At 46.6% G+C, this 26,954-nt stretch overlaps 1 protein-coding gene and 1 long non-coding RNA gene across 18 annotated transcripts in view; one reads left to right on the top strand and one right to left on the bottom strand.

Annotated features, from left to right (window-relative positions):
- SLC6A6 (solute carrier family 6 member 6) overlaps window positions 1–26,954 on the bottom strand; it is a 96,069-nt gene that overhangs the window by 53,070 nt on the left and 16,045 nt on the right. For 4 of the 12 annotated variants that reach the window (XM_054216371.1, XM_054216372.1, XM_054216375.1 and 1 more), the window contains exons 1-2: window positions 5,664–5,873; window positions 1,166–1,201 (exon numbers count right to left, since the gene is read on the bottom strand). Coding sequence is in view for 2 of the 12 variants with exons in the window: in XM_054216368.1 (XP_054072343.1) it covers window positions 1,166–1,201; window positions 5,089–5,119 (67 nt within the window). In the remaining 10 variants the exon portion in view is untranslated. Of the gene's footprint in view, window positions 1–1,165; window positions 1,202–3,520; window positions 3,540–5,088; window positions 5,195–5,663; window positions 5,874–26,954 lie in introns of those variants that run through there. The other 8 variants (XM_054216373.1, XM_054216366.1, XM_054216367.1 and 5 more) reach the window with 5 other exon arrangements.
- On the top strand, window positions 4,877–15,099 carry LOC128915668 (uncharacterized). Of its 6 annotated transcripts, none has more exons than XR_008468718.1 (5): window positions 5,657–5,762; window positions 6,223–6,946; window positions 7,398–7,590; window positions 8,644–8,825; window positions 9,966–15,099. It is a non-coding gene; the product is annotated as an uncharacterized LOC128915668 (long non-coding RNA). The 6 variants fall into 6 exon arrangements; XR_008468720.1 differs by having other exon boundaries at window positions 7,398–8,825; window positions 9,966–11,923; window positions 13,195–15,099; XR_008468719.1 differs by lacking the exon at window positions 5,657–5,762 and adding an exon at window positions 4,877–5,091 and having other exon boundaries at window positions 7,398–8,825.

The following is a 26,954-nucleotide window of genomic DNA, read 5'->3' as shown; positions in this document are numbered from 1 at the left end:
TTTGTTACCACACCGCGTTTTGCTACATATTAACCAGCAGTTGCTACGCAAGCATAATGGAGTGCTGCAATTCTGAGATATATGTTATTTTAAAAAAACAAACAAAAAAACAAACAAACAAAAAAAACCCCAAAAACCCAAATAAAAAATAAACGTTGACTTATGGGAAATCAGCCTGAGGTGAGCGCTCCTGGGCTTGCCATGCCACTGGACGCAGTACATGCTCGGAAGTTATGCAAAGCGGGCCCTGCATTGGGAACAATGCAGTTGTTTTCCTCGCTAAGCTAATTTTGCATTAAGGCAATGAGAGCCTTCATCTATGCAGCCACTTAAAACGTTTAATCAGGTTTATATACTAGGAAGAAATACCGGAGCAGAGCTTCCTATGTTACTCAAGAATTTTCAAACCTGAGATCTGCAAGCAAACCAGGTCACTAGCTGGTGTGGAAAAAAACCTTATATTTTTCTGACATGCTGCTTTCCTTATCCCATGAAGAATACTGTACCGGGCTCACCCAGACCGAGCAGTCGGTCCGGAGCCAAATGCTTTCACAAAAACATTTGCAAGAGTATTCACCAATGGCTGGTGGCATTTACTCTTATTTTAATGGGTATCACCATAGGTTGTAGAAAAGGCCTGAAATACCTATAGACTATTTGAGGCCAAATACGCGCACACACGCTCTCTTACCCACATGTATGCACACACACTAGTACACATGCACGCAAACGAATGGCTCTATAGGCAGAACTTGGATTTTGTAGGATCCAAGGCAGAGAAGCTGACTCTTGCCACAGGGCTTGGGAATCGGGGACTCTGGGGTGCTAAAATGAGCTCTCGCTTACGGCTCTCCTCCGCTTCGGGCAAACGACTTTTTAACGCTATGCCTCTGGGATTTACACACCGACTTTATGGGCATGCTGCTTAAACGTCTGCAAAGTGCTTTGCAATGGTTTCTAAGTTCTGCAGTGATATGCACAGAAGAACTGCACAGATAGATTTAAGGTAACAGTTGCTGAGCATTATTACTGTATAACTGCAGCCTATTTTTACATGCTCTATACTTAGTTTCTAGAAACAGATGGTAAATGTTCAGTATTTGAATGTTTTAATGGGATTTATAACCCTTTTGTAATTTCATAAACAAGCATAAATAACACTTACATGAAGAAGAGTCTCTCTTGAATGGATTTTCGCTTCCTGTTTGGAAAAGAAGAGAGAAAAAGAAAAGGCAAAAAAAAATATTTTAAAAGAAAAAAAATGGGTCTCGCAAGATAAGTCAAACATGTTTCAATGTTATCATGCATAGTGTTTTCTGCATTTCATCAGTATGAACTTATATTTGAAGAACGTCACGACACTGCATGTAGTACCAACGCCAAAACTGGAGATCATTTCTCACTTGTTTTATCCTACGTAAAACACGGCAGAAAATTTGACTGTATCTGTCTCCAGAGCAAGGAAGTTGCACTCCAGCAGTGAAATAAAATGCAAATGCCTTGTGATCGGAAGCAAAAAAGGAAGAACTTTTAACTACATTCCAGCTCACTGATAACCCCATGCCTTGACGTATGGGTTGCTCTCCTACCTAGGGACAGCCTGCCTCCACCAACACCCCACGGCAGGGCACTCCTGCTGCGTTTTGGCACAGTGTAATCATTTTTCCACGCCAGCGCTCAAGCACCGACTGCATTCAAACCCAGTTTGGGCAGCCACGGCAGCGAAGGCGTTCTTCGAGGCTGTGACCATTCTGGGCGACAGAGAACCACAACAGGAAACCCAGCAACTGCTAAAATGCACGAACCTTCCCGACAGCCCACGGGGTCTTAACAGCCACCCTCCTGTGGCCCCCCTGCCACCCACCCTGCTGCCTCCCGCCTAAAGCTCGCTGGCAGGACCTGGATTTGATTCACGCTCCCCTTCCACCAACCCAGCTGGTGGGTTCGGTGGATGCTCTTGGAGCAGGGTTTAGGGTCAGCGCTACGCGCTGGTGTAAATCTGGACGCATGGGGAAAAAAGGAGAGAGAGAGTGATATAAATCCAGAAGATGCTGCAGGACAACAGTCACAGTTTCAGTCAGAGACTGGTTGCACGGTAGCCCTTCCAATGGCAGTTTTGGGGAGAAAAAAGGACAATGAAGAGTGGCAGTTTCTCTCAATTTCTACCACATTATCTTAGATCAATATTAGCTACCCTGTAAGCAATTTAGAGTACTGCCTAGATCTACATGCCTTGAGATGATACTCAGCTAGCACAAATCAATTAAATCCATGGCACTACAACAGCTGAGGATTCAAGTAAATACACATGTATGGAAGAAATTCAACAAATATTAAGTGACTGCATTTTCCTCCTCACGTTTTCCTTCCAAATGCCAAGGACCCAGTCCTGCAAGCAGCCCCCCCAGAATGGCATTCGAATAAACTTGAGTTCTGTGCACGGAGCACTTAGAGGACTGGACTCAGGATTACTTTAAAAAACATAACCCTGATCCATGCTGGTCACGTAAATTAAGTTAGTGATGAGAAGCAGTCGAAGGCACTAATCCTACTGGGTAATCTATTCAAAGCTGCGCTTCTTAAATGATCTACAATTTATTAGTATGACCAATCAAATGCGCATTACTTGAAAAAAGGCTTTAACTACCATGGCTTTCCCATCCATTTTTATGTGTTGTAATATGGTTAAGTTTAAAAGAAACAAATCAGCATAATCTTTTCAGAGCCATTTGCCAGCATGATTAAAAGCCTGGGTAAGGCACCACTGTAGAGACTGCCCTTACTGGTAGAACTGGCAACACTGCCATCGGGGCACTGGGGCAACGTTGCCCCATTGCCTGTCGGGGCAAAACTATGGGGCATTTGAAAACCTAGATGGGGCAAAATTAAAATAATTGGGATTTGCCGCAGAATCTTGAGGCGCATCGATGAAAATCCTGGGAGCATCACTGCCCAGGAAACATGGCAGCCCAGGAGTCTCTTTGGAAACACCCAGCCCACAGGACTCACCTAGAAGCCACTAAGATGTAGCTCAGTCTTGGTTAGGCAGAGTACCGATTTTAAGGAAAACTCACTGAAATATTTGCAGTGATTCGCTGCAAGACAAGATCCTCCCCGAGGCTTTACAGAGCTGCACCCAGGCACGGGGGGTTTCCCAAGGACTGTGCAGCAAGTGTAAGCCAATCTGAACTGTCTCCCTGTTTTTCCATGACAACGTCACACCTCTTTTCATACGGCATTGCACACAGACAGAAGCCTCCTACCACAGCCCCCACATGTCACCTCTGACATTTAAGAAACCTCCAGGCAACCCACCCAAAAGCTACAGACTGGGGACTACCAACAAAGAGCAGTATGCCAAATTTTGCTCCTGGTTACAGCAAAGCAAAATAAAATAAAAACTGGTAGCATTTGAAGGATTCCAAATGCCTACTGGATTCTAGACCAATACCCTTAAACAAACAAAACCCCCCAGGATTTTGATCTAGCACCCCCAAGCACGCAACCACCTTCTCGGTACCTCCAAGTATCACAGTGCCATCTGCAACCTCCTGCTTTTGACCAAGTATGACAGAAAACAACCCTCCCGCCGCACAGTAAAAGCTGCGGGTTAATAAATGACAGCCAGAAGCGGGCTGTCCTCCCTCGGCCCGCCCGCAGGCTGGGGGTCTGCGGCCCGCCCCCCCCCCCCCCGCCCTCCGCCGCCTCCGCGGGGCAGCGCCGGGACCCCACCGGGAGGGAAAGGTGTCTGTCGCCCTCCAGTGGGTGCAGGCTCCGAGCAGCCCAAACCGGGAGAGAGGTGGGAAGGGCAAGGAAGAGAGAAGGTGAGATGCAGGCAAATAAAGAGAAGAGAGGAAAAAAAAAAAAAAAAAAACAAAAAACTCCGCAAAGCAGAGAAGAGACAGTTGAAGAGGAAACACGAAGATGCTATCTCTGAAAGTGCCCAAAATAAAGTTTCCAGTGTCAGTCTCAGCAGGGCAACAAAGACATCCTCCCGCCACACTCGGGCTCCGGGCGAGGGACGCCGTCCTGCCGCTGGCTGCCTCCACCGCTCACACGTTTTGCTTCAAAAAAAAGCAAAACCCAACCACCTTCAGGGGAATCTTTCCTTAATACTCTGGCAAACGTGGGCAATGCCAAAAAGCAGTCGGCTCGCCCAAATGCGGACCCAGAAGTAAACACCCGGCTGTCAAAAACCGTCAGGGTTTTCAGCAAAGCCTCTCCCCTCCAAATTCCACAGCAGCAGCTTTTAATGGGCTGATTTACCCTCAAACCCAAAGCCGTAAAATCTAAACCGGTAGCAACTGTCACCCGAATTACACAGCCGACGACATGTAGGGCTGCCTCACTTTTTTGCTAGTCCAAAACTCCAAACATTTTGACATGCAAGTAATAAAAAAAAAAATTGCAGTTACCAAAATAGCACTATCAACGTAACCAGCTCCTCTCGGCACATTTTCTTAATGCCTTTCCCAATACGGTTAAAAAAATGGGAACTAACCAAAAAACTCCATCTTTACACCTTGGCACAAGCTGTGCTGGAATATGTGTGGGGTTGTATTTCTTCATGTTTATCTGGATCCTCTCCCGCTACTTTTTTTTCATTGGTGCTTTCCTTTAAAAGTAACTCTTATTGAACAGCAGAAATCAGCTTTTACAATTTCCAAATACAAAGTTTTGCCACCCTCGGAGCTGCCTAAGGAAAAGACAGCTTGCCTTCCACTTCCTAAATAACACATACTCTGCATGTTTCTTCGCCTGTGTGAAATAAATTCTCCCATGTTCTTATATGGAAACCTTGCGAGTCCTCCCACATGCCGCCTGTTACAATATCAGGCAGAGATGGGCATTCATTATCTTAAAGCCAGAGGGTGAATTTTGGATCCAAGCTGCCCCAAGATGAACCCAGAATTATCGTCCCTTCGCACCAAGCCGAGCTCGGTTAACCTGCCCTGCACAGCCCCTGCGTTTTAATTTCAAGCCCCAATCCCAACTTTGATTTCAGCACACCAAGGATGAACAAAATACAAGGAAGAAGAGCGGAAAAAAAAAAAAAAAAGGGAAGGAGCAGGCAGCGGTATTACCCACCTGGTAGGCCTATTAGCATCAGATGTAGCATTGCCTGTACCAGCCTCTTCGCTTGAGGTTAGCCCACGGCAAGCAGGAAAAAATACAGCGGGGAGGGGGTGGGAAGGCGAGAGAAAAAAAAAAAAAAAAAGAAAAAAAAGGAAAAAAAAAGGCAAAAATAGCCGGGGAGAGCAGCGTGCTCCGTGGATGTGCTGGAGGGCCGCCAGCAAGTGGGGAATTGCTGCAAACTGTTATCGCGAAAAAAGTTAACGCAAGGTGTGGGGAGGGGTGAAGGGGGGGGGGGATGAAAATAACCGCTGGGGGAGAAGGAACCCGCAGGGGTACCGAGACGGCTGGGGAGGAGCGGGGGTTGAAAGAAGAAGAATGAATAAATAAATAAATGGAGGGGGGGAAGGGAATGGAGGGCACCCCGAGGCGGCGCGGACAAAGGGAGGGCGCCGCCGCCGCCCCCGGCCCGGTTCGGTTCGGCTCCGCTGAACGCGGAGCGGCCGCCCTTTGTTCGCCGCGGCAGCCGGCGCCGATCCGCGCCTCTCCGCGCCGGCCCCGCTGCCCGCCCGCCCGGGAGGCGCCGGTACCTGCGTCCGCTGGCCGCGGTGTCTGCGCGCCGCTGCGCCCCTGCGGCGGGTCCGGCGGAGCGGTGCGGCGCGACTAGCAGCGCCGAGCGGGAGGAAACGGTAATTTATAAGCGCTTTCTTCCTGACCTCTCGTGTCTGTTGTCTAATGAGGGAGCTTTGAGCATCACCCATCCTGCTGAGTGGAAAAACACCGGCACGGCCTCTTCTTTGCTGGGGAGGGGGGAGCCTAAAGGAAGGGGTGTGGGGGAGGAGGGGCCATGCCGCAGACACGGCGGCGGAGCCCGGGCTGGCAGGCGGCCGCGGGGCGGCGGGGAGGGGCGGGCGGGTGCGGGGCAGCGGCCGCCGCCGCCGGGGGGGGCCGCCCCGGGCCGCCCGCCCTCCCCCGCGGGGAGCGGGGCCGCCCCCGAGCCGGCCCGGCGGGAGCCGGCGCTCGTCCCGCGGCTGCCGGGGCGGGGAGGGGAGCGGAGGGCTGCCAGCCGCGGCTCTGCTCTCTCTAGTCTTCATTTTTGTACATTTTCTAAAAAAATCTTTTTTTTTTTTTTTTAATCTTTACACAAAGAGCGCCCTTCTCACAGACAAAGCATCCCGCGGCATTGTCACCAGCGCTGCTCCTCCCTGCTCCCGGGCCCTGGCTCTGCTCCTCCGCGGCCGCTTTTCCCCCCGGGAAGGTTGGCGAGGGCTCGGACTCCGGACCCGGTGTCGCCCAGCCAGGCTTTTGGGGCATTTGGGCTCGGCAACAGGCTCCTGCTGGAGGAAACCCAAGGGAGCGTGGCCTGGCAGGTACCTGGGAGACCCGGGATCTCTCTGCTCTTCTCTGTCTTCCCCCAAAAGAGCAGTCCCGGCACGGGGCAGCCCCCTCACAGCTGGAGGACAAAGTACGGCCAGGGCGATGGGCAGGAGAAATGAACAGGGCAACGTTTTCTCCTGCTTTGGGTTTCATTGCACTGAAAGCTGGTGCTTTTCTCCTGCAGGCGAACGGGTACATGACTCAAATATGTCTTTGCTCTCCCACCCGCATCTCCTCTAGTTCTGTTAACGGAAGGATACAGCAGCATGCAGACTCGCTAGGCATTTTCATATAACCCCTGCTGAAGACTTGCTAAGATCCTCTCTACTGCAAAATACCGTTTGCATTGTGAGGGCAGAACAGCAAGGAAAAGGAGATTTTGGGCCATCTGTGTTTCACAGAAGTCCCGTGGTGCTAACCTTGCACTGGGAACAGTGGAGATGGACCAAAGAAGAGTGAACAGTCCCCACAGCCCTGCTCTCCCAGGTGTTCCCAGGTACGAGACCCAACCTTCCTACACCACAAACTAGGGTGGCAGTCACTGGGCGAGGCACCTTTGGAGCCCGTCACTGATGCATAGGCTGCCGGGGGATCAAATTCCATCACCGCAGCCTCCAGGGAGGTCTCTAGAAAAGGCTGGTTCATGCAAAAACACAGAGCGCTGCACCCCTTCTGCACGCTCCTTGCTGGCAGCACAGTGTGCCAAACACAGCGTGCCACAGTCACGCAAGCGGTTTTCCCTGACTCCAGTCCACTCTGTGATTTTCCAGTATCTGAGCTCATGTGCAAAGTGAATAGGTTTTTAACTGTAAAATAGAGACAGGCATAGGATATATGCAGCTAGTTGATGACATATCTCCACTAAACAGCCTGGTTTAAACTAATAACATGATGTAGCGCATCCTGCCGCCTACGTCTTCTGATTCAGGTTTCTCGCCTTACTGCAGCTTTGTATTCGTGGGCATCCTGTGCTGAAAGCAGCCAGCATTCTGTGAGACCCCACCAGGGACCACAAACACAGGTGGCTCTTGGCCGCACTAGGGAACGAAGCGCAACGTTTCTCACCGGCGCAGCCACTTGTTCGGTTGCAGCGAGGATGCCTTGCTGCAGATTAGGAACCGGCGCTCACATCGGTGAAATGTAAGTGGCGGCTGGAGCCTCATCTGTGCTAAGGATCCTGCCAGCACAGCTGTACCACTGACAGCAGTGGAATATTTTGCTCAAGTTCTCTAGAGGAATCAAAGCCTGTATTTTCTGTCTCTGGCTCTCTCTTGTTCTGTTGCTCCTCGCTCATTAAAAGAAAAGTCAGCCACACAAAGCACATGGTTGCTCTCTCTGTTTAAAAAAAAAAAAAAAAGTTTGGGGTAACAAACTGTCAGCCAAAGCTGTTTTGAAGTTAGAGGCGTGTAAACAGTACCTGGAACTAAGTGGAATAATAACAATAATAATTAGTCCTTTTGTGTCATAAATGTGCGCGTTGCTGTCTGCTGTTTCGTTATGAGGCAGCACAACTCCCGAGAATGTGCCTGACGAATATTTGGGGGGCCTCAGCCTCCAGCCGCCGCAGCGTACGGCAGCACTGCTGCCCCTGGCTCCTCCGGCTCGCTTACGTAACCCAAATCGCAAGTTGGAGCCCAAATTACAAAGCGTAAGCATGTGTATAATATTAAGCATGTAAATGGGGCCTGAAATTACTATCCTTTTCCTGTAGGTCTGGCTTTAATCTGTTAGTATTTTTACTCCCGCAGTTCTATCGATTTCACTGTGCGCTGGTGCCATTCATAGCGTAACCAAGCCTAACCCCTTGAAAACCCCACCATCAAGGCATGAACCCAGAGTTAACTAAGCCAGGCCAAAATCATTCCTGTTGCAGGCAGGTGTAGTTCAAATGGCTTGACTACCGGATCTCGAGTGTATACAGTATTAAGAAACGTACAGAAAGCAGAATATAATGTTGCTGTGGCTGCTTTGCAGAGCAGGCGGAGCGGCAGGGTTTTGCACCCCAGGCCAAGGCACAGGTCAGCAATCACCTTCCTTCGCGTTTTCCCTCTTTCTTAGAGGCTATTTTCGCCATTAGCATGCTGAGCCGCTTTCTGGAGTTTTAAGGTGTCGGGTGCTGATACAGTCAGCGCCTCTGGTATCTGTTTAATCCAATAACATAACTCTTTTTTAATCTCCACGTCTGGGTCACAGGGTTTAAAAAAGACGCTGGGCCAAATCCCCAGCTTGGCTACAACGTGTGGAAATCTACCGAGAAGGCACGAAAGTCCGAAGAGATTCGCTGTGTTTGCACCCTGTAAAAGAGGGCTCGAGGGGCAGGGATGCGAGTGCCTGATTTCGCAGATGGATGCATACTAACGCGAGCGTGCGGCAGGGTTAGATCACATTTCCATCAGGTGGGGAGGATGGAGGGAGGGATGTTGCACCGAGATCTAAAATGTGCTCATCGGCAAATTCTCATTCATTCTGAAATCAAAATGGATTTAATATTTCTTGCATTTTCAGGAGAAAAACCTGTTTCTTTTCAATGTGTGGCAGCTAAAAGGAACATGATGGTGGACTAGATGATCGGAAAGGTCCCTTCCAACCTAGTCACTTCTATGATTCTATGGTGTTTCACAGACTCAAGACCAAGGCAGGGCAAGAACAAGGAGAAGGTTTTGCAGGGATTAGGAAGACTTCGCACATAAACGTTAAAACAAAACCAGCAAAATCTATCCAGGCACAAAGTCCAGCAGAAATCCAGGGCCCAAGGAGACAGCGCTGCCTGTAAAGAAGGGTATAAGCAAGAAGGGCAAAAAGATGGTCTGAAAAAGTCCATCGCATTAATGATTCCCCAAACACCGATTTCCTACGCAAAGCTATGTGGGGGCAACCTTTGGGGTTCCCCTGTATGGCAGAGGATCCTGAGCTTGAAAAAGGGAGGCAGATTTTGTGAGGGATTTACACATCGTGCAGTGACTCTGGTTTGCAGATTTTAAGCATCGCTAAACCAGGGAACAGAACTGTTGCTATTGCTGTTACGTACCAGGATGTCTCGCTAATCCACACAATCCACTAAGTTGCTGCAATTTTAGTCTGTTTATTTTAGATGAAATTATGGCCTGGACAGTTAATTTTTCTTGGTTTATCCATTTAAATCATGTATAAATAAGATATCAAACAGAAATCAAAACATGCCCCGTGTTTTTGGTACACTCCCCATCACGTGAACCTGCCGGTGATGGGGTCCCGCACCCAGTTTCCAAACCAAACACAAAGACAACTAAAAACCACAGGTCTTTGCTAAGTAGCCCCATTGGTTTTAAATTCTATGAAGAATGTGATTTTAATGCTACAGGTGGCATATTTTGCTTATATTTGAGAGTGCCTAGCCATTATGGGATTGTCTCCACTGCTCCTTTCCTTACCTCAAGCTAGTTACATATTCACTTGAGGCGTTCGGCAAGTCTGAAAGGCTGGAGCGGGTCTTGTCCCGACACCAGTCGAACTTAGAAATGTCTGTTCCTTCACAGGGGCCGATTCCTGAAGTGAGGAGCAAGCCCAGAGGAACCAAACAGCCTGGAACCAGAGTGAAGTGTCCCGAGTTATTGACAGTCAGCTACCTGGAAATAAAAAACTCTCGTATATCCAAAGGTTTTCACTGGGGTTTTCCAGAGCTCCTGAGCAATTTAAAGTCCTTGAAAGGAATGTACTATAGAATGAAAAATATAGGTAGTATTAAAGAATGTCTCCAAACTGAATGCCAGACAGTTTCATAAAAATGAGCTAAAAAGCAATAACAGGTACTCTGTCTCCCGCTGGATGCTGTACGAACCGTATGTTTTGCATTTCTGAAGTCGCTTCTAAACCCGTGGTTTTTTTCTTCATCATTGCTGTTGGGAAAAACAGTAAAAGAACTATGCATAAATGAGGTTAAAGTAATCTAATTCAAAAAATAAACAGCGTGCTTTCATCTTCAATTCGTATCCAGCCATTTGGGATCGAACTTTAAAAAAAAAAAAAAAAAAGATAAAAATTCAGAAAGGATTTTGAAGGACGACTGTTTCCCTTTAAGATTAATGATAAACATACTTGTGTGTTCAAGGGAGAATAGATCCAGTGTTATGTAACAGGATAAAGGAACAAAATCCTTTTTCCTTAAATTAAAATAACCAGTGTGTGTGTGGATTTTAGTCAATCACCGAAAATTCAGGAAACCCGTTTTCTTTCTACAACTGCATTCCACATGCTAAAATTGACGTCTTCTAGCTTTTAAACAGAACCACAACAACTAAAGACGAAAAGGATTTGTTTGTCCTCTTCGACCACGGTTTGCCAGTAGAGGATTGTTCCCCAAGGAAAATTCTGCAGCACTTGCCTTGTGCAAAATTCCAAAGTTGTGCTCATCTTTTTATTTTACGTGGCATTAGTAAATCCAGTTATTGCACTTGCCAGTTTTTTTCTTTATAATCCGCTTACCTGGTACTAGATGTATGGTAACTTATCTCTTTTAATCATTTTTTGCCTGAACTAAGATTACATAAGAGTTCTTATCAAATCTTGCAATGCCTGCCTGAATTTGCCGAAAATGGGACAAGATCAACAGGTAGCGGATTTTTTTTTTTTAACGTTGGCATTGTTCTTTGCTGGCTCAATCATATAAAATTTGCAAAAAAAAGCCCCACAAAAGAAAATAATTTTCTGCTACATAACCTGCGTTTTCCACTTCTGTATTTTACAAGAGCGCTCGTAGCAGAACTTCTGCCTCAGAATTTGATACATACAGTTCCTCTTTATCACATGAATTCAATTTTCCAAAAGAAGGCAAACGATACTATTAATAACCAAGATACAAGCCCTGAAAAGGCTAAGTCTCTGAATGTACTTGCTGGGGAAAAAAAAAAAAAAAAAAAAAAAAAGTCATCTTGTTGGATCTAATTCTGGAGTCATTATTTGACACAACGCAGAACAGTTTGAGATTTGCACAGAAAGGCACTGCTGAGTTAAGGTGATGCTCACTTTCGCGTGAAAGAAGCACCTTTGTGCTCCACTGAGCTACTCGGAGCTTTGCCTGCAGACCAAAGCAAATCCTGCTGATGTTGGCATGTCCTTGCACATGTCCACGCTTAATGTTTTCAGTCCTAAGTAAAGCTTCGAGTTTGGGCAGTTGAAGTGACGTTCCCTCAGTGGAGTAAGTCCTCTGTTAGCGCTACTCCGGTAGCACGAGGTGTGCTTGGAGACGATGCGCTTCTGGAACGTGCCTCTTTCCCTGCTAATAACATACATAACATCCCTGCAGCTAAATATTCTGTTCTGCTGCTGCCTGGCCTGTAGAGCAAATCCCGTGGCCTCACAAGCAGAAGAGCTCCTGCAAAGCCGAGAAGGTTACACGGCTGCTGCAAAGGTGATCTGAAGGCTGGGAAGCCAGAGGAGGTGTAGGCGAGAAGGTGCGCGTGTAGCTGTGGCAGACCCGCTCTGGAAGCAGTAAAAGGTCAGCAGGGTCCGAGGCTGCTGTGCAGAACCACTTCCATTCCCTTTGGAGCCGGGCAGGCTTGGCCTGACCACATCCCCGGTGGCAGCGGGCATCGCAGTGGAAAATAGTCCAGAAATTTATGGTGGTGAGCTCACTGACGCAGCCGAGCCCTCTCGACTTACGTGACTGATCCAGACAAGCCGACGGATTAAACTCACCGAAGAGGAAGAAGAGTGAATTCATACATGCTCATATTTCTTTTTATTTGCTTATGAGTCCCTCTGCTCCCTTTCCTCTCAAAGTGACAGCGAAACACTTAGGAAGAGCGTGTAAAAAATGATTTTAAAGTACCTGGTTTATTCTGACAAATTACACTGGCAGGTGTAGGCAAACACGAAGAGAAAATACTGTAAGAAACAAAACCATTCCCAAATGCATGCTTTTACTGGCTCAGACAGATAGAGTTTCTAGCTAGGTGAATTAATGCACTGCAAGCAGAGAGAGAAAGGGCATCAAATGCTTGAGCGTCCAGAAAAAAATAGAAAATTTCAAATAAACCCTGCAAGCTATCCAGTAACTGCTCATCCAGTTACATGATTTTAATTAACAAAAACTGGAAAGCAAACATGTAATATAAACTTAAACACACAGCGCTTCGGTTTTCCGGACTACCATTCCAAAATACAAAACAAATTGCTTGCATCTGGTGGCGGGGGAGGCAGCGCTCCGGGAGCTTTTCTTTCCACCGGCAGAGCGGCATCCTCTCCGCTTCCCCGCTATGGCGGTTCGGACCGCCCCGGGGACGTCCATGCCCGCCGTCCTCTGGCACAGCCCGGGCACAAACACATCCCGCATTGCCCACGTGCTCCGAGGAGGATGCCTGGGCTTTCACCTCCGCGGCAGCACGTCGCTGCGGAGGGCAGCGATGTCAGGCCGGTGGCTTGCAGGCTTGGGTGACCTTGAGCCTCCCTGAGCAGTTACCTTTTCTGGGCCTTTGGCATGCTCTCAAGTGATCTTTCAGCCAGAACCTCCGCTGCCTAAAATAAATTCGGCAATATTCACTGCGGCATCCCTGCGCTTCTCTTTCGGGATACCTGACTCTTATCTCCCAACCTGGGCAGATGCAGGTTTTGGAAAGTTTGGCCGGGTGCTTCCTGGGCAGCGCGCTCCCGACTGGCCCAAGGCCAGGGTGACTCACTCGCTGTTGTTATGAGGAAAGGCAGAATTTTAGGGAGTTTTCTTGCCTGTCCTTATATGCTAATGGTGTGTGTATCTGCTGTGTTCTTTAGAAGCGGCCTTGACAACGGTATTTTTACGAGGCGTTTCCCCCCCACCTGCTGAGAGACTGACCCACTGAGGAAGAAGAGAAGCTGGAGTGAGGGGTTTTTCTTCCCTGACCTTTCTCAAGAAGGCTTTCGGAGTGGCGCCTGTGGCAGAAGGGGCTGGTGGCGAGGGACAGAGCTGCCGAGGCCCCGGCAGCCACATGGCTCCGGATCAAGCAAACACAAATGCTAAGGAGAAAAAAAAAATGCCCAAATACCCATGCACTGGCAGCCTCACCCTGCCCGGCCAACGCATGCTGCATTCCCAGCCTTCCTCGCGACGGCCCAGCATGTCGCCATCGAGTCTCTCCTCCGCATAAGCCCAGCCAGAAATAAGGAGAGTCGACAAGACTGAGGGACACGACCAGGGCTTCAGAAGCAGCCACCACTTTGTGTTTTGGCTCCTTACTGGTTTTAGAAACGCTTCTCTTTCTGAAAATTGCGTGTTATTTACTGTTCCTTAAAAAAAAAAAAATGACATCAGATCTTCCCTTCACATGCGGTTAATAAAATTTGCTAGCAGTTGATTTAAAATGCCGATCTAAGCAAAGCAGCGTGTAATCACAAAGCCGCATTAACATAGAGCAATACACACCGTGAGCTCGTAAGGCCGCCCTCAAGCCACCCGGGACCCTCTCGATTACCTCGGGCTCAGGTTTGTGAGGAGCACAGGAGCCCCTTGGCCCTGCAGCTGCTGTGTCAGACACCATGCGGGTCTTTGCCTCCCGGAGACCCACCGACACAGGAGATCACACTGGGATCCTTCCAGTCCGGCAACTACGCACTCAGCTAGGACTGTCCCCGGAACGGGCATGTTTTACCTGCCGGGTGCCCCGTCCTGGTCCCGGCACAATTTTTTCTTACTGTCTTTGTCACCCAAAGACCTGAAGTTTTCTTACTTTTACTCCTTCATGTTTGCCTGTCGGGCTTGTTAGGTTCATGGAGGGAAGTGTGAAAACTTGTCCCCAGGCTCCCACATTTCCTTGGGAAGCACGTCCCAGCGACCTGCGGAGCGGCCAAAGCGGGTTGGGGATGCCCTCGGTGCTCACAAAGACACCCTTGGTCCGTGTCACCCCGCAGATAGAGCCGGCGGGGGGCTGTGGAGGGGGAGCTGATGGCGGGGCTGTGTGGCCGGACTGGGTTGCAGCAGAAACCGGGTGTCATCTGGGTCGTCATCTGAGGCCCCGGGGTCACCCGGTGATGGAGCCGAGTAAATCACTGAGCAGAGGCTCACACTGGAGGGTGTGGTGGGCCCCTGGGAGCTTTTCCATCCAATGCCCCCAGAGGTCCTGTGAAGCTGTGCCGAGGCTGGGATGGTGTTTATGGAGGCTGGGATGGTGTTTATGGAGGCCTAGGTGGTGTTTACAGAGGCACATCCACTGGCCTGCCGGAGCTAGGGGCACGGACACCATCTCCAGCCGGAGCAGCGGACGCTGCCACATGCCCCCTCCACCTGGCTTAAACTCAGGTTTTCCCCTCAAGCTGAATTCATGCCACCCCGGAGCTCCTGGCAGCTTTGCAAATGTTGCCTGAATTTCACTTCCCTACTGGGAGACTAAGCTCCCAGTTCTCCCAGTAAGACACGGGTTTGAATCCGGGTGACATTTCTGCTGTTCTCCACCAGCATCACAGCTGTTTGCTCCAAACATCAAGATATTTCTGTGAGAGCAAAAGCATGAATTATTTCAAACTTGCCTCAGGATGAATTTTCAAGGGTACTGCGGAGACTGTTTCCACAACAAAACGGGAGCTCTTCTCCTGCTGAACTGTTCATGTTACTTTCACGAACGCTAGAAAAGAGGCTGGCTTTTTAAAAATGTCTGCAGATGTCTGGAATGGGAATTTGTTTCCATTAAATCCTTTGGAAGCCCTTGTTGTTGTTGTTGTTGATGATGATGTTGTCTAATCTGACCGAAAGTTCAATTTGGCAATTTTTATTAGACCTTGCTTTTAGGTATAGGCAATTAGCTTAACAAAACAGCAGATAGGATCTCTGCTGTGTTTGCAATGCCTGTTGCTCTGATTCTTACCTGGTGGGAAATAGCTTTGGAGGAGCAGAGCCACGTCTTTGTAGCTGTTTACATTACATTTCTGACGGAGCTCCACCCTGCTTTCCCCATTCGTACTTTGTTTTTCATGAATAAAGGTCATGGCATTGGCATCACAAAAAATATTGTTGCTGTAGAAGGAATTCAGCTGTCCCCTCTGGGTTATAAAACAAATCGCATGACAGGACAGTAATGCACTGAAACCTCGGCAGGGCAGAAATCAGAGACGGGAGAGAAGCCTAAGACCCATGGAGATGTCTGCAGACCTCCAGCATCCCACAAGTGCTGGGCTGCTGCATGCTGCACAGTCTAATATTTTGCACAACCTGGTTTTAAATGTACCCCAGCTGCTAGCAGAGGGTCTGTGGTGGGTACCTGCCTCCCAGCCTCACAGGTCACGCTGCTGGAACTTATTTTCTAATAGTCAAAGGGCATTTTCTTTGCATCGATGTCTTACCATTAGTCCAACACCTTCCTGCCACCGTTGGTGGGACAGGGGACGTGGTTACGAGACACCTGCCCCCGCTTTGGGGAGCTGCACAAGGGAGTGCCGTGACGAGGGCTCCCTGGTGACAGCAACTAGCGTAAGTCACCAGCTTGCGTGGGACTCTGACACGGTTGTATCCCAGCTACGCTCTACATCTTTTTGTCCATGTTGTGTCTAGATCAGGGGATAAATATATAGTAACGACATGCCTTGACTCAGCTATAAAGCAAATAACATCTTTCCCATGTTCCTGTATAAAAATCCACGCTGACCTCCATGTTTGTGCTCATGCCAAATCACCACTTGCCTTTTGGTTCAAGAGCCATTCTTCTAACCTTTCGTTATGGGTGAGTCTCTCAAGCTCTCTGATGTTTTTTATTCCTTTCGGTCTGCTGGTATTTTCTAGCAAGGTGATACTTTAACTAGCTGCAATATTCCAGGACCATTTTCATTACCAATGCTCGCAGAAACACGGACCCAAATTTACGGTCCGTATTTTTATGATTCTCTTGGCATATACCAAAATCTGAATTATTCTGAGAATATGAGGGGAAACTAGCAGAAGTTGCTGTATTACTGTTACAGCCAAGGACACGCGACAGCCAAAGAGCAAAAGCTCAACATCAAAAGCACTGGGGACGCTTTTATCAGGAGCACTACTCAAGTAATCTCCAATTCACAGAATTCGGTAGGAAATGTATTGGAAGAGAAACCCCAGGTTAAGCAGATCCTGAACTTTCCTTCTCAGGATCGCACCAATACAACTGTGTAGTAAACCAAATTCTACAGAAATAGTTAGGGATTTCATTAGTAAACAGCCTAGATGTGAATTCCTTGTTTTCTTCTTGGCTGAAGTCTCATGGAAGATATGTTTGAAACCGAGAACTGTCTGAATAATAATGAATACTAGTTTTTACACCGTGTTTTAGCATAATCCCAGAAATTATAATTTAAGGAGTGCAGATCTTCCTTGTTGGAAAGCCCTCGGGATTCGTGTGTCAATAGCCAGTCATCAGATAAAATCGAAGCAATTAATAAAGTATTTCATCGTTAGAAAAATTTCCAAGACCGGAAGATTTTGCAAATCACCCAGCAGGTTTTGCACATCCTCTGTCATTTGAGATTTTGTCAGTAATGAAAGCTAAATGAATGGTAAATAGAAGTATAAGGCTTAAAACAATGTCACACAGGCTCAGCGTGCACAGAAATAGTATTTTAAGGGAACTGTTAAAATTTAAACAAAATTGTTTTATTCTCTTTATAAAGCAGTCTCCTCTTGATTACTAACAGAATGAAAGCTGCCTCAAAAATAAAGAGGTTTTTAAATATAAGACCGTCACGCTCCTATTTTCCCGTAGCATTGACTAAGAAGTGGTTGCAGTTACATCCCCATTTAAGGTTTCCACACCTCTTAGTACTTTGCATTGTATTTCCTCCATGAAGTTTCACAACTTCTGCTAACCATGTTGGCCGGGGAGGCCTGCAGAGCACATCTCTGCTCTATAGGAAGTGGTTTTGGGGTTGCTCTAGCAACCTTAAATCAGTACTGAGTAAGCAGAGGTGCTGCTCAGGAGAGAAGTAACACCAAACTCAATTATTAAGAATGGAGGCAGCAGTTGCGACGACGAAGGCTAATACCCTCCAAAGAAATTGCAATTCTGTCTCTTTTACTCCTCCCCTACATTTTAATTTGGTATAATTTCTAGTCCTGGCGCTCCTTGTTGCAGCGCACTCTCCACAACTGAGGAACCGTCCTTTCCTTTGCTCACAGTGTCCCCAGATAGGAACAAAGAGCGGATAACAAATCCTCTGTGACTCTGTGGTAACGTAAAGGGAGAAGGATCTCACCCCACTGCAGAATCCAGGTCCTCTTTTGCTTTAATAAATTAGTCCTCTTTTTTTTTTTTTTAAGGTTTTTAATGTGAAGCTCCTTTAATTCACACTTGTAAAGCATTCGGGGATCATCTGATGAAAAGTCCTAAAGAAACACAAGGTATCCCTGCTGCTCGCGTTGCAAAGCTAGGGCTCAAGCTCTGAAAAGAGAAGCGTGCTTAGGACAAAGTGGCTTTGAACACAGAACCAAATCACAGCAATGCACGCTGACAAACACTTCATCTGCCTGCTGCCGTTTACATTTTTCAAATACGCATGGAGCATTGTCGAGGACCTTGGCTACCTTTGTCTGTCACTGAGCCAAGTCTATTTAAGCTTTCTCCAAAACCAGTCCCCGCTGCCGCTCAGGTATTTCTTGCTGTTGCTTCTGTTGCCTTTCGTCTTTGAATTGTTTCCAGTTTGCAAGCATCTTTCTGGTACCAAAACTGAACGGAGCATTTCAGGCAGTTGTCCAAGGGCCCTGAAAGAAAGTCTAAAACTCCGTCCTCCGTGACTTTTACATAGTCAACCCATACTTCAGACCTTGTTTTAGGCCCACACAAGAAAGGCTTTGCCATCTCTGATCAGGTTTGGTTCTTTCTTTCCCCTTTGGTTTTGATTTTTCCCAGTTTTCTGGATAGATTTCACACAGCTTGCCACCACAGTTCTAGTGGACAATAAAAAAATGTATGGGAACTCCTCCAAAGTACGTGTTTGCAAGGAGTGCTATGCCAGGAACATCATTACCAGAGTCCCAGTAACAAATCCAGAACTGATGCCATAACTTTTATGTGTACCAGGGGCACTGAAACCCATGCTGAAATACTTGGCAAGTCTGCCCTTAAATTAGGATATATTCTATTGATATTGGCTACGATCGACCACAACATTCCTTGGTTTTGAGGTAGTATTTCTGAAGGGGGAGGGTTTGCGATGCCAGTTCTTGTCATGTTTTCCTGTCTCACCCTATCTCCAAGCCCAGCTAATCTGATGATATCCAACTGTCCTAATGAGCTGCATCTACTTCTAGACTGAAGCGTTGACAGCTGCCTGTCCTATTGCCAACAAAAACTTCTGAGACAACTGTATCTCATTCCTGCAAGTACGCAAATTGCTTAGTTTCCAGCCCAAATATGAGACACAACGATACTCCTTTTCATTGATCCAGGTCTAAAAAAAGGTGTGTCAAGAATGCACTCAATCATTTCCTCACGTGCAGTTTAATCCCTCAGCTGGAAATGAGGTTTCTGTATACTGGTTACAGAGGAGAAATCAAGGGCTCGTGTCCCTTACAGTCACACGGGCTAAGGTCAGTGAGAAGGACATGTTCCTCCAATTAATGTTGGCATGTGTTTACTTATATTTTTATACATTGCTAATTCCCCCATTTGCTGCTCTTGGATTCAGAGCACATGGCAAGAGCTTCAGCTTGTTCTTACTCAGGTAGGATTTAACACCCTCCAATCTTCACCGAGACCCAGCCCATCTCATGCACACGGGACTCACTTTCTTCCCCTCAGATAAAGCCCAAAGCTGATGGACCCGAAGGCTTGTGGAGGTTTCCTTCCATGGGACTCCCCAGGTCCGGAGCCCCGAAACTGGGTAATAGGTGAGCAGATAAGACCAGGCTCCCAACAAGCCACTAAAAACTAGTCACAGCCTTCTAGAGAGCAGGCTAACTAAAACAGAGAATGAATTTGCAGGGTAAGTTTTGTCTTGGGTGACTTCAGTGACCACAGGAACACGATACAGCGATCCCCAGACAAAGACAGAGAAGAGACACACAGGGACACTGCTCTTGATCCAAATGTGGTCAGAATAAATAGAAGCAACACCTCCACTGACAGCCCATCAGGGCAACTCGTCTCCAGGCAGAAATAATAGTTCTCCTTGTCAAAAGAAAAACCCACGTCTACCCTCTGCCCCTCATAACTTTTACGACTTGCCAGATTCCAGGAATCATGGAAAATGCTACTGAGCCGGGGGCCAAGGAGTAGAAAAACTAGGGGAAGCACGTCTAGCCCTGGCAGACTCCTGTAGCAGCCCGGGTCACTGGGGTGGCCTCTCCCATGCCAGCCTTTCCCACTCTCATTTTCACAGCTGAAGGTAGGACCTGTTGCTCCAATTCCGCTTTTCCTCAGTTAAGTTCCTCACACACGTATAAGCACAAAAACTCAAGACGCTTACTAAGATCAGGCTGGGAAGAAAGAAAGAGAGAGTTTGTTATTGTTCGATGGTTTTTCTTTTTTTTTTCTTTTTTTTTTTTTTAATTCTTGGGATGTGCTCAAACATTACGACGGTGGAGACCATATGAGTAGCTAGATTAGAGCAACAGACATAACAGTGGTATTGGATACAGAAATTGCCTCCATTGCCAGTTCCATGGAAAGAGAGGACAAACGAATAAACATTGATGATAACATCTGAAACCACCAGGCTTGGAAAAGCCTCTTTATTTTAGGAATAATCCACTGAAAGATGCCAGGGCTAGACCTGACCAGCTCTGACTTTTTCTCAGGAGTATAATTCCCATTGAGGAAGAAAAGGATGTTGAGGGTGGATAAATCCAGGAACCTTCTGTGCCATCATCTTTTAGTCACTAAGCTCCAGGGACAAATCCAAGGGTTTGGTTGGTTGGTTGGGCTTATCTTTGTTTTTATTTTAAATCTGTAGTTTTTCCTAGGCATTTTTTTCCAGATGTTTTTCATGCTGAAATACTCCATGCAGTCCCAGGATGACATACAAATTGAATGCAAAGGCAAGCAAAAAATCCAAATAGGTCTATCTCTCAATATCTCTTAAGTAAAAGATGGTCTCACCTCTACAGGACCTCCTCCCCTGTTAGCAGATCTAACACACCATCAAGAATAAGGCAAGGAAGAATCCAGAAGGAAATGGTAAGCACGTTGACTGAATGTCAGTGCAACTATACTGTAAGTCCTACCCCAGCCTATGGGGCTGGAAAGGTATTTTCGGTGTCTGATATAATTTAGGAAGATGTTTCTGACAGAACACAGGCTGCGCCTTTCCAGGGAGGGAGGAACTGGCTTCTTTAGGATTACTGAAAACTTACTAAATAAGAAGCTTTCTGTATTTCTTCACAGCTGGAGAGCAATCATTGCAACACAATTAGAAAAGCTGGAGGCTGAAAGAACAGAAACTCTCTGATTTGACCCAAATTCTTTACCTTATAGCTGGTGCGTTCAAAACACATCTGGGTTCTGTGAAGCGCAAGACACTGTGTATCTCTGTCTGCCTCAGCAATATTTTGAGCTTTACATTGAGCTGAGTGCTCAAATCCTGGGAGGCGGCATTGGGAGGCCAATCCCTTGGGACATCCTTGGTGTCAAATTCTTTGAGGATACTTGGGTAGACTATGCAAAGGGATCACTTAATGTGTCTCGGGGAGGTGACATTTACCTTCTGTAGGGCACCAGGAAGACCATACATTGTAAAACTGTGCCCAATTTTGGTCTCCTCAGCAAAACAGAAGTACTAAAAAATAAATCCAAGCATGACTGCAATGCAGTTTTAAGAGGCTTGAGATTCTGGTTCAAGACGGGGATGCCTAAAATACACATTAAGGGTGAAATGCCGGCACCATGAAAATCAGCAAGAAAATCTCCTGGTGACTGCGTTGGGACTGTATCCATACAGTTTATCCAGACAAAGACAGTATAAACACCAGAGGCTCAATTGTCCTTGAGCTAACAGTGCTCAGTTGTTTAAGCGCAGGAAACGGCCCACCCTTTTCCCACCTTTGTACACCCAGGCAGGGGTCAGACGCAGTGTAGCTGCCGTAAGGGCAAGGCTGATCCAAGTTAATGTCTGGCATAGGGCAACCAAGGCAGGGAGATGGCAGAACCGCTGCCATGGTGCTCTCCGAATGACTGCAGAGTCGGCCGCAAATGGGGCAAACGTACGGTAAATCTGTGGAAATGCCCTGTGGCCAAGCAGGTACGCTCCACCAGTTGTCTTGGAGAAACTGGCTTAAACCACTGCTCAAGACACAGGTTTCTTTCTTAGAGTATAAAGTCAATACTCAGGTGAAAGAAAGGTTTCAACACTTGCCTTATAAGGGGCAGAAGTCCAAGGAAGCAAAAGTACCACTGCCATCAACACAACACATTCCGCTTCCTTCCCGTATCTTTTGCCATCACAACAGGATCCTCAAGTAATTGTTTTTAATTCACGATTGAGGTGATTTCATCCTTCGCGTTCATTACCTGAGTAAGCAAGTACATACTTCTCTCATTCTTCATATTTGTCCTGATTATTCACCTTTGGTAATGGAACATATAACAGGAGAGGGAAGGCGTGAGTTCACTGCCAGGAAGTGCCTCCGCAGGCAAAACGAAATGCAGGTACAAAAGTCAAAAACATGATGGAAGAGAAAACTATCTTTTCATTTTTTCTTAACTTAAAAACTCAAAGCAAAATAGTTGCCCAGTCCTCTACAGGGGCTCTGCGCAGATGAAGTGTTGTGAAGCCCTCATCTTGGGAGTAGCGAGAGGAGGCGTCAGAGCTGAATTTCCATGCTGCACAGACGCGCACACATTTAATCCGGTTGTGGTTTTCTTAACGTGCAAAGATCCCAAAGTCAGCTCTGATTCGACTCGTCAGTTCCAGCTAATTTTCAAGCTAAGGGCTCTAATAAGCAGACTCAAGAGCATCTGGGCAAATTTAGCTCCAACCAATTTGCCTCTAGAACATCCTTTGAATACATTTGCATAGTCTGTGTTCACAAAGCTACATAAAACATGCCTTGCCAGCTGCTGGCTGGGCCTCTCAGCCTGGCATGCTGCTGTCGACGACGAATATCTGCGAAAGCCTTGAAAAAGCCCTTACAGTCATTCACCTTTCCTTTAGTTGATATTAAATGTACCCCTGCATAATGGTGTGTGACGGATGTCTGGAATAACGGTGATTGAACCACTGGGCAAGCAGCGTGCAGGCAGGGGGCTCATTGCCCCACATCGCTGTGCCGCAACCTCGGCCTGATGATAAGATAGCTGAGGGTAAGAATGTAGAGCCATCGCTGCCACCCGGACTTGGCTTTCCCACCGCAGCACAGTGCCAAATTTGATAGTCTCTTTGGTGATCCAGGCACGTACCCATTAAGACAAGTTTATTTTAAAGAGGTCAGGTAGCAGCTGATGGGCGCTGGGAATCTTTTAGCATTCCCAAAACAGGCAGTGTTTGAATGAACAATCTACAGATGCAAACCTCAGCAGAGATATTGGCAATACCCTGTGCTAGAGCCTTCCTGAACTTCGCGTACTCGCTGTTTGGTGCCTAATTATAGTCCCTATAGCAGTTCGTTATTTACAGCCCGTTGGGATGTAGGGATCCTGGTCAGCTTCGGAGTCCCTTTGTGCCAGGTGGTGCACAAAGACAAATGCCAGCTGGGGTAGATCGTACGAGCTAAGGCCCTGCAAACTCTTACCCATGTGCTGAACTCTCTGTACGGCCTTAACTTCGCTTGGTTCAGCCTGATCCGTGCAGATATGCAGTTCTATTGTGTTCTAGTTCATTATCTATTTAACACCTATTGAACTCTCTGCAACTGCTTAAAAGCATAAAGTAAATCATGCGCATAAATGTTTGTAGAATGTGGGGCTTAATAAAGACCAGCAGCGATACGGGCAGAGGAAAGCTTGAGAGAGAGGGAAGATAAAAGTAACCGTAAAGGGAACTTGTGATTACATAGACCAGCTACATACATAATTTGTGGGCTTCGTGGTTTGGGAATTCTGTTTGTTTGCTTAATGTAAATGAGCAAGAGAATTTAAAGAATCTCTGCCACCTACTGAAGCCGAGAACTGAAATGTTCTAGGCCTCACCCAGTGCATTTACGAGTCTTTCCTTGTTCAGGAAAACACTTGGCCATGTTTCGCACTCCAAGAGGAGAATACCAAACAGCGCGTTTTCTGCAAGAACTGGGGGCCGCTTGCCCGCAAAGTGCAAGCCCAAATCAACATGCTGTCCCTCAAATACTCCTGCACAACGAACCTAAGGAGGGGGGACTCCTGTGAGGCCTGGGGGTGTTTTTTATTTCAGTATTTGGGAACTCCTTTCTGCATTACTTGACTAGCTCTAACCAAAAGCCACCTTTGGGAATGTTCTGTATTTAGCCTCTAATTTAGACGTACCCAATTTAGATGCAAGTTCTCACCATGCATCACTTTTAGAACAAGTTTCTTTGTAAGCTGTTGACAGAAAATGTTTATAGTCCTATTATAATCGAGTAAAAAATGTGAACTGAGTAATGGATGTAATATCTTTTCCTTCAGTTTACTGGAGTTTATTTCCCTGTTGTGCAAAGTTTTGTCCAGATTTTTTAAACAAATTCACTTTGTCTTGACTCATGCTTTTTATTCTCCGCGAAGAGTTTAACAAGCTGAAGTTTGGAGAGTTTGCAGACTGCGTCTGTTTTGGAGTGACAATATTTCCAGGGAACCAGGATTCCTAAAACCAATTATGTTAATCAGAAATGTGTTGTAACTCCTCTGCTTTGGGAACACTGAGATAACAGGTCACCTTTAACTTACTGACACACTTTGAATTTTGACTACTGAATACTTGCAACAATCTACACATCGAGTATCAGCTATTTGTAGCACTTGGCAAATAGAATAAAAAAGGTGAAACTGAAGGATTTTTTATCAGCTCTCCGCAGGTCTAAAAGTCGTATTTAACAAAGGGTTTCTATACTTGCTGAAGTTAAGCATACACTGAAGATAAGCATAAGCCTGGAAGCTTTGCTGAATTCATACTCGGTTAGGTACGTCTTTGCAGTTTTTGCTTAATCTGGGCCACAGCTAACAGCTGAGTAGCGATACTGAGCGTAACAACCGGGACTCCGGGGAGGGTGTGGATGCTAGTTTTGACCCACTTAAATTGATCGCTATTCAAGTTTTGTGTCAGTTACAACACGTTACAAAGATAGACTCCACAACCAGGCCCAAGTTATCTTCTTGATTTAATGACACCTCACTTTCTTATAGGTCTCCGGAGCCCTTTAGCTTTTTACCTTGCCGGGTGGCTTTCTTTTCAGCCCAGGGTGCCAAGTTGGCTGATCTCATTGAATATTGACAAGTGAAACGAACAAGCCTTCCCTTTATTTAACATGGGTCTTGTTTGCTCTTCCTGGCATTGGATCATTATTACGTCTGCAGGGAGGGTTAGCTTTTAATCTGCGTGTTATTGTAACGTGTCTCCATCAAGATAGAGGCATGCCCCAGCAGGACAAGGTGCTGTGAAAGTTCAGGTTGTTGCTGCTAGCTTCCAGCAAAGGAAATTATTTTTCAGCCACCCATGTTGAATTGCCAGTGGCCAACACAGAAACCTTTTGTCGAACAAAAGCTACCGGACCACAGATATTTACAACACCTAAGATGCAGCCCAGCCAGACCAGCAAATCAAAAGCCACATCTTGAATTTCCTACTGAAGGCTTGATCTTGTTAAGCTTGACTTGCCTAAGAAATCTTCCTTCATGATATTAATGCTATTGATTCGAACATGAACCCGATCCTTTTCCTACAGAAATTCCCTCTGAATAGAGTACTGAGAAGCCAAAACTTGTGGATTACACCGGTGAAAGAATATGCTATGAACAGGCCTTATGGGCTTTAGGAGGAACAGAACAGAACACAGCACACAATTATAAATCACAGGATCGTGCTCTTATACCAAACACAGGATCCTTCCAAACCTCCCTCTGACATGAGCAGGAGGGAGGTGATCAAGGCTTCAGTCAATGCTGTACTGCAACACACCTTTGCCATAACTTCGGTTGACAGTTCTCCCAGTGTACTTGCCTGTGGACAAACCACACTTTCTGAAGGCTTCTATGACCTTCACATACAGACCTCGCTCTTTCCAACAAAAGCAAACAAAGCTCCCCGTTCACGAGGAAAGACATTTAGATTATGACAACCTGCTGACATACGTGATAAAAGTGTTTTTTTCAACTCAAAATAGCCAGAATACCCCTATGAAATATTCTTTCTCACACAACATGCTGTTTTCTCATTATGTGTGTTGACATTTTTCAGACTGACCTCAGCTAGATATTTTGTTCCGGAGTCCCCATTTAGTGGAACATTTAAACAATAACACTTTGAAGCATGCTCAGTCTCTCTTTTGAAGTCCATTCAGGCTCTGCCCTAGGGTCAGCAGGCGCATTCCAGCAATGATGCACGGACCATCTGCTGTACAAGTTTAAATCCCACTGGTCCTATACCTAGAGGTACTAACGTGTTGCATAACTCGCACTGAAAAACAGCCCTTCAGTTCAGACGGGGTTTGGATTTATTCCTATAGTTCTCTTATCCTCCCGCTGGAGGGCCTGTGCACAGTAACCTTTGAGTGTGGTTTCTGGGGACTACAAATTAATGAGATAAATAATAAGAAATGACATTAAGTTCTTGCATCCAAAGCCTTTATTTTCCTTTCCCCACCTACACCCTGGCTCTGTGATTCCCAGAGCCCGCTGTCTGGCATCTCATTTAGGTGCCTTCCTATTCCTGACTTCTCACTTAGGTGGGCTCTGTCTAAGTGACCCTAAATAGTGGTCCATAGCTTAGGGTCAATTGCTGAACAGGGCAAAACCAGGATGGGGCAATATGAAGGGTGAATTTTCGCAGACAATGTCGATGATTCAGATGACCAATGACCATTTACTTGGGTAGGAATCTGGCATCAAAAACATGACAAAAATCTCTGCCAAAATATGTCTTTGTCCATATATTTTATCCATTGTGCTTTAATGTTAACTAGTCATTATTAAACTTAACAATGCATTGGCTAAGGTTAATGTATTTCAGACCCAAGCACTGTTGGTCTTATTGATGCTATGTAAACACAGAGGAAGGAGTGGTCCCTGCCCTTGGGAGTTTAAAATCTAAACTTGGACAATACACTTCAAACATATGGTATATCCTGCAGGCTGAATTACCAAACTTCAATCAGCATTAGCCTTAACAATTAATTTATGTTGCACATATGTTCTGCATTTGGGGGCATTAGCCCTGATGGGCCCCTTGAAGGAAATGTGAGTGTATGTACGTGCTGACCTTTTAATGATGGCAGAAGGACTCAGCCACAAGCAGGAGGCGGCCAGTCAAGACCCGTGGGATGGAGCATGGCATGAGGACAAGCATGGGAGAGGGCCGTACATAGGGTACAAAAGAGGGAGACTTGGAAGTCGTGTGGCGTGAGCGAAGAACAGCCATAGGAGAGCAAGTTTTTCAAAGCAGCTCTAGCACTAGTTGAGCACCAAAATAAGTGGGAGCATTTCCACTTTTGAGTATCTGTC

The sequence above is a fragment of the Rissa tridactyla genome, chromosome 10 (assembly GCF_028500815.1).
Source record: "Rissa tridactyla isolate bRisTri1 chromosome 10, bRisTri1.patW.cur.20221130, whole genome shotgun sequence".
Classification (NCBI taxonomy): domain Eukaryota; kingdom Metazoa; phylum Chordata; class Aves; order Charadriiformes; family Laridae; genus Rissa; species Rissa tridactyla.
The sequence above is the reverse complement of the archived record's forward strand: the minus strand, read 5'-3'. Positions and strand labels throughout refer to the sequence as shown.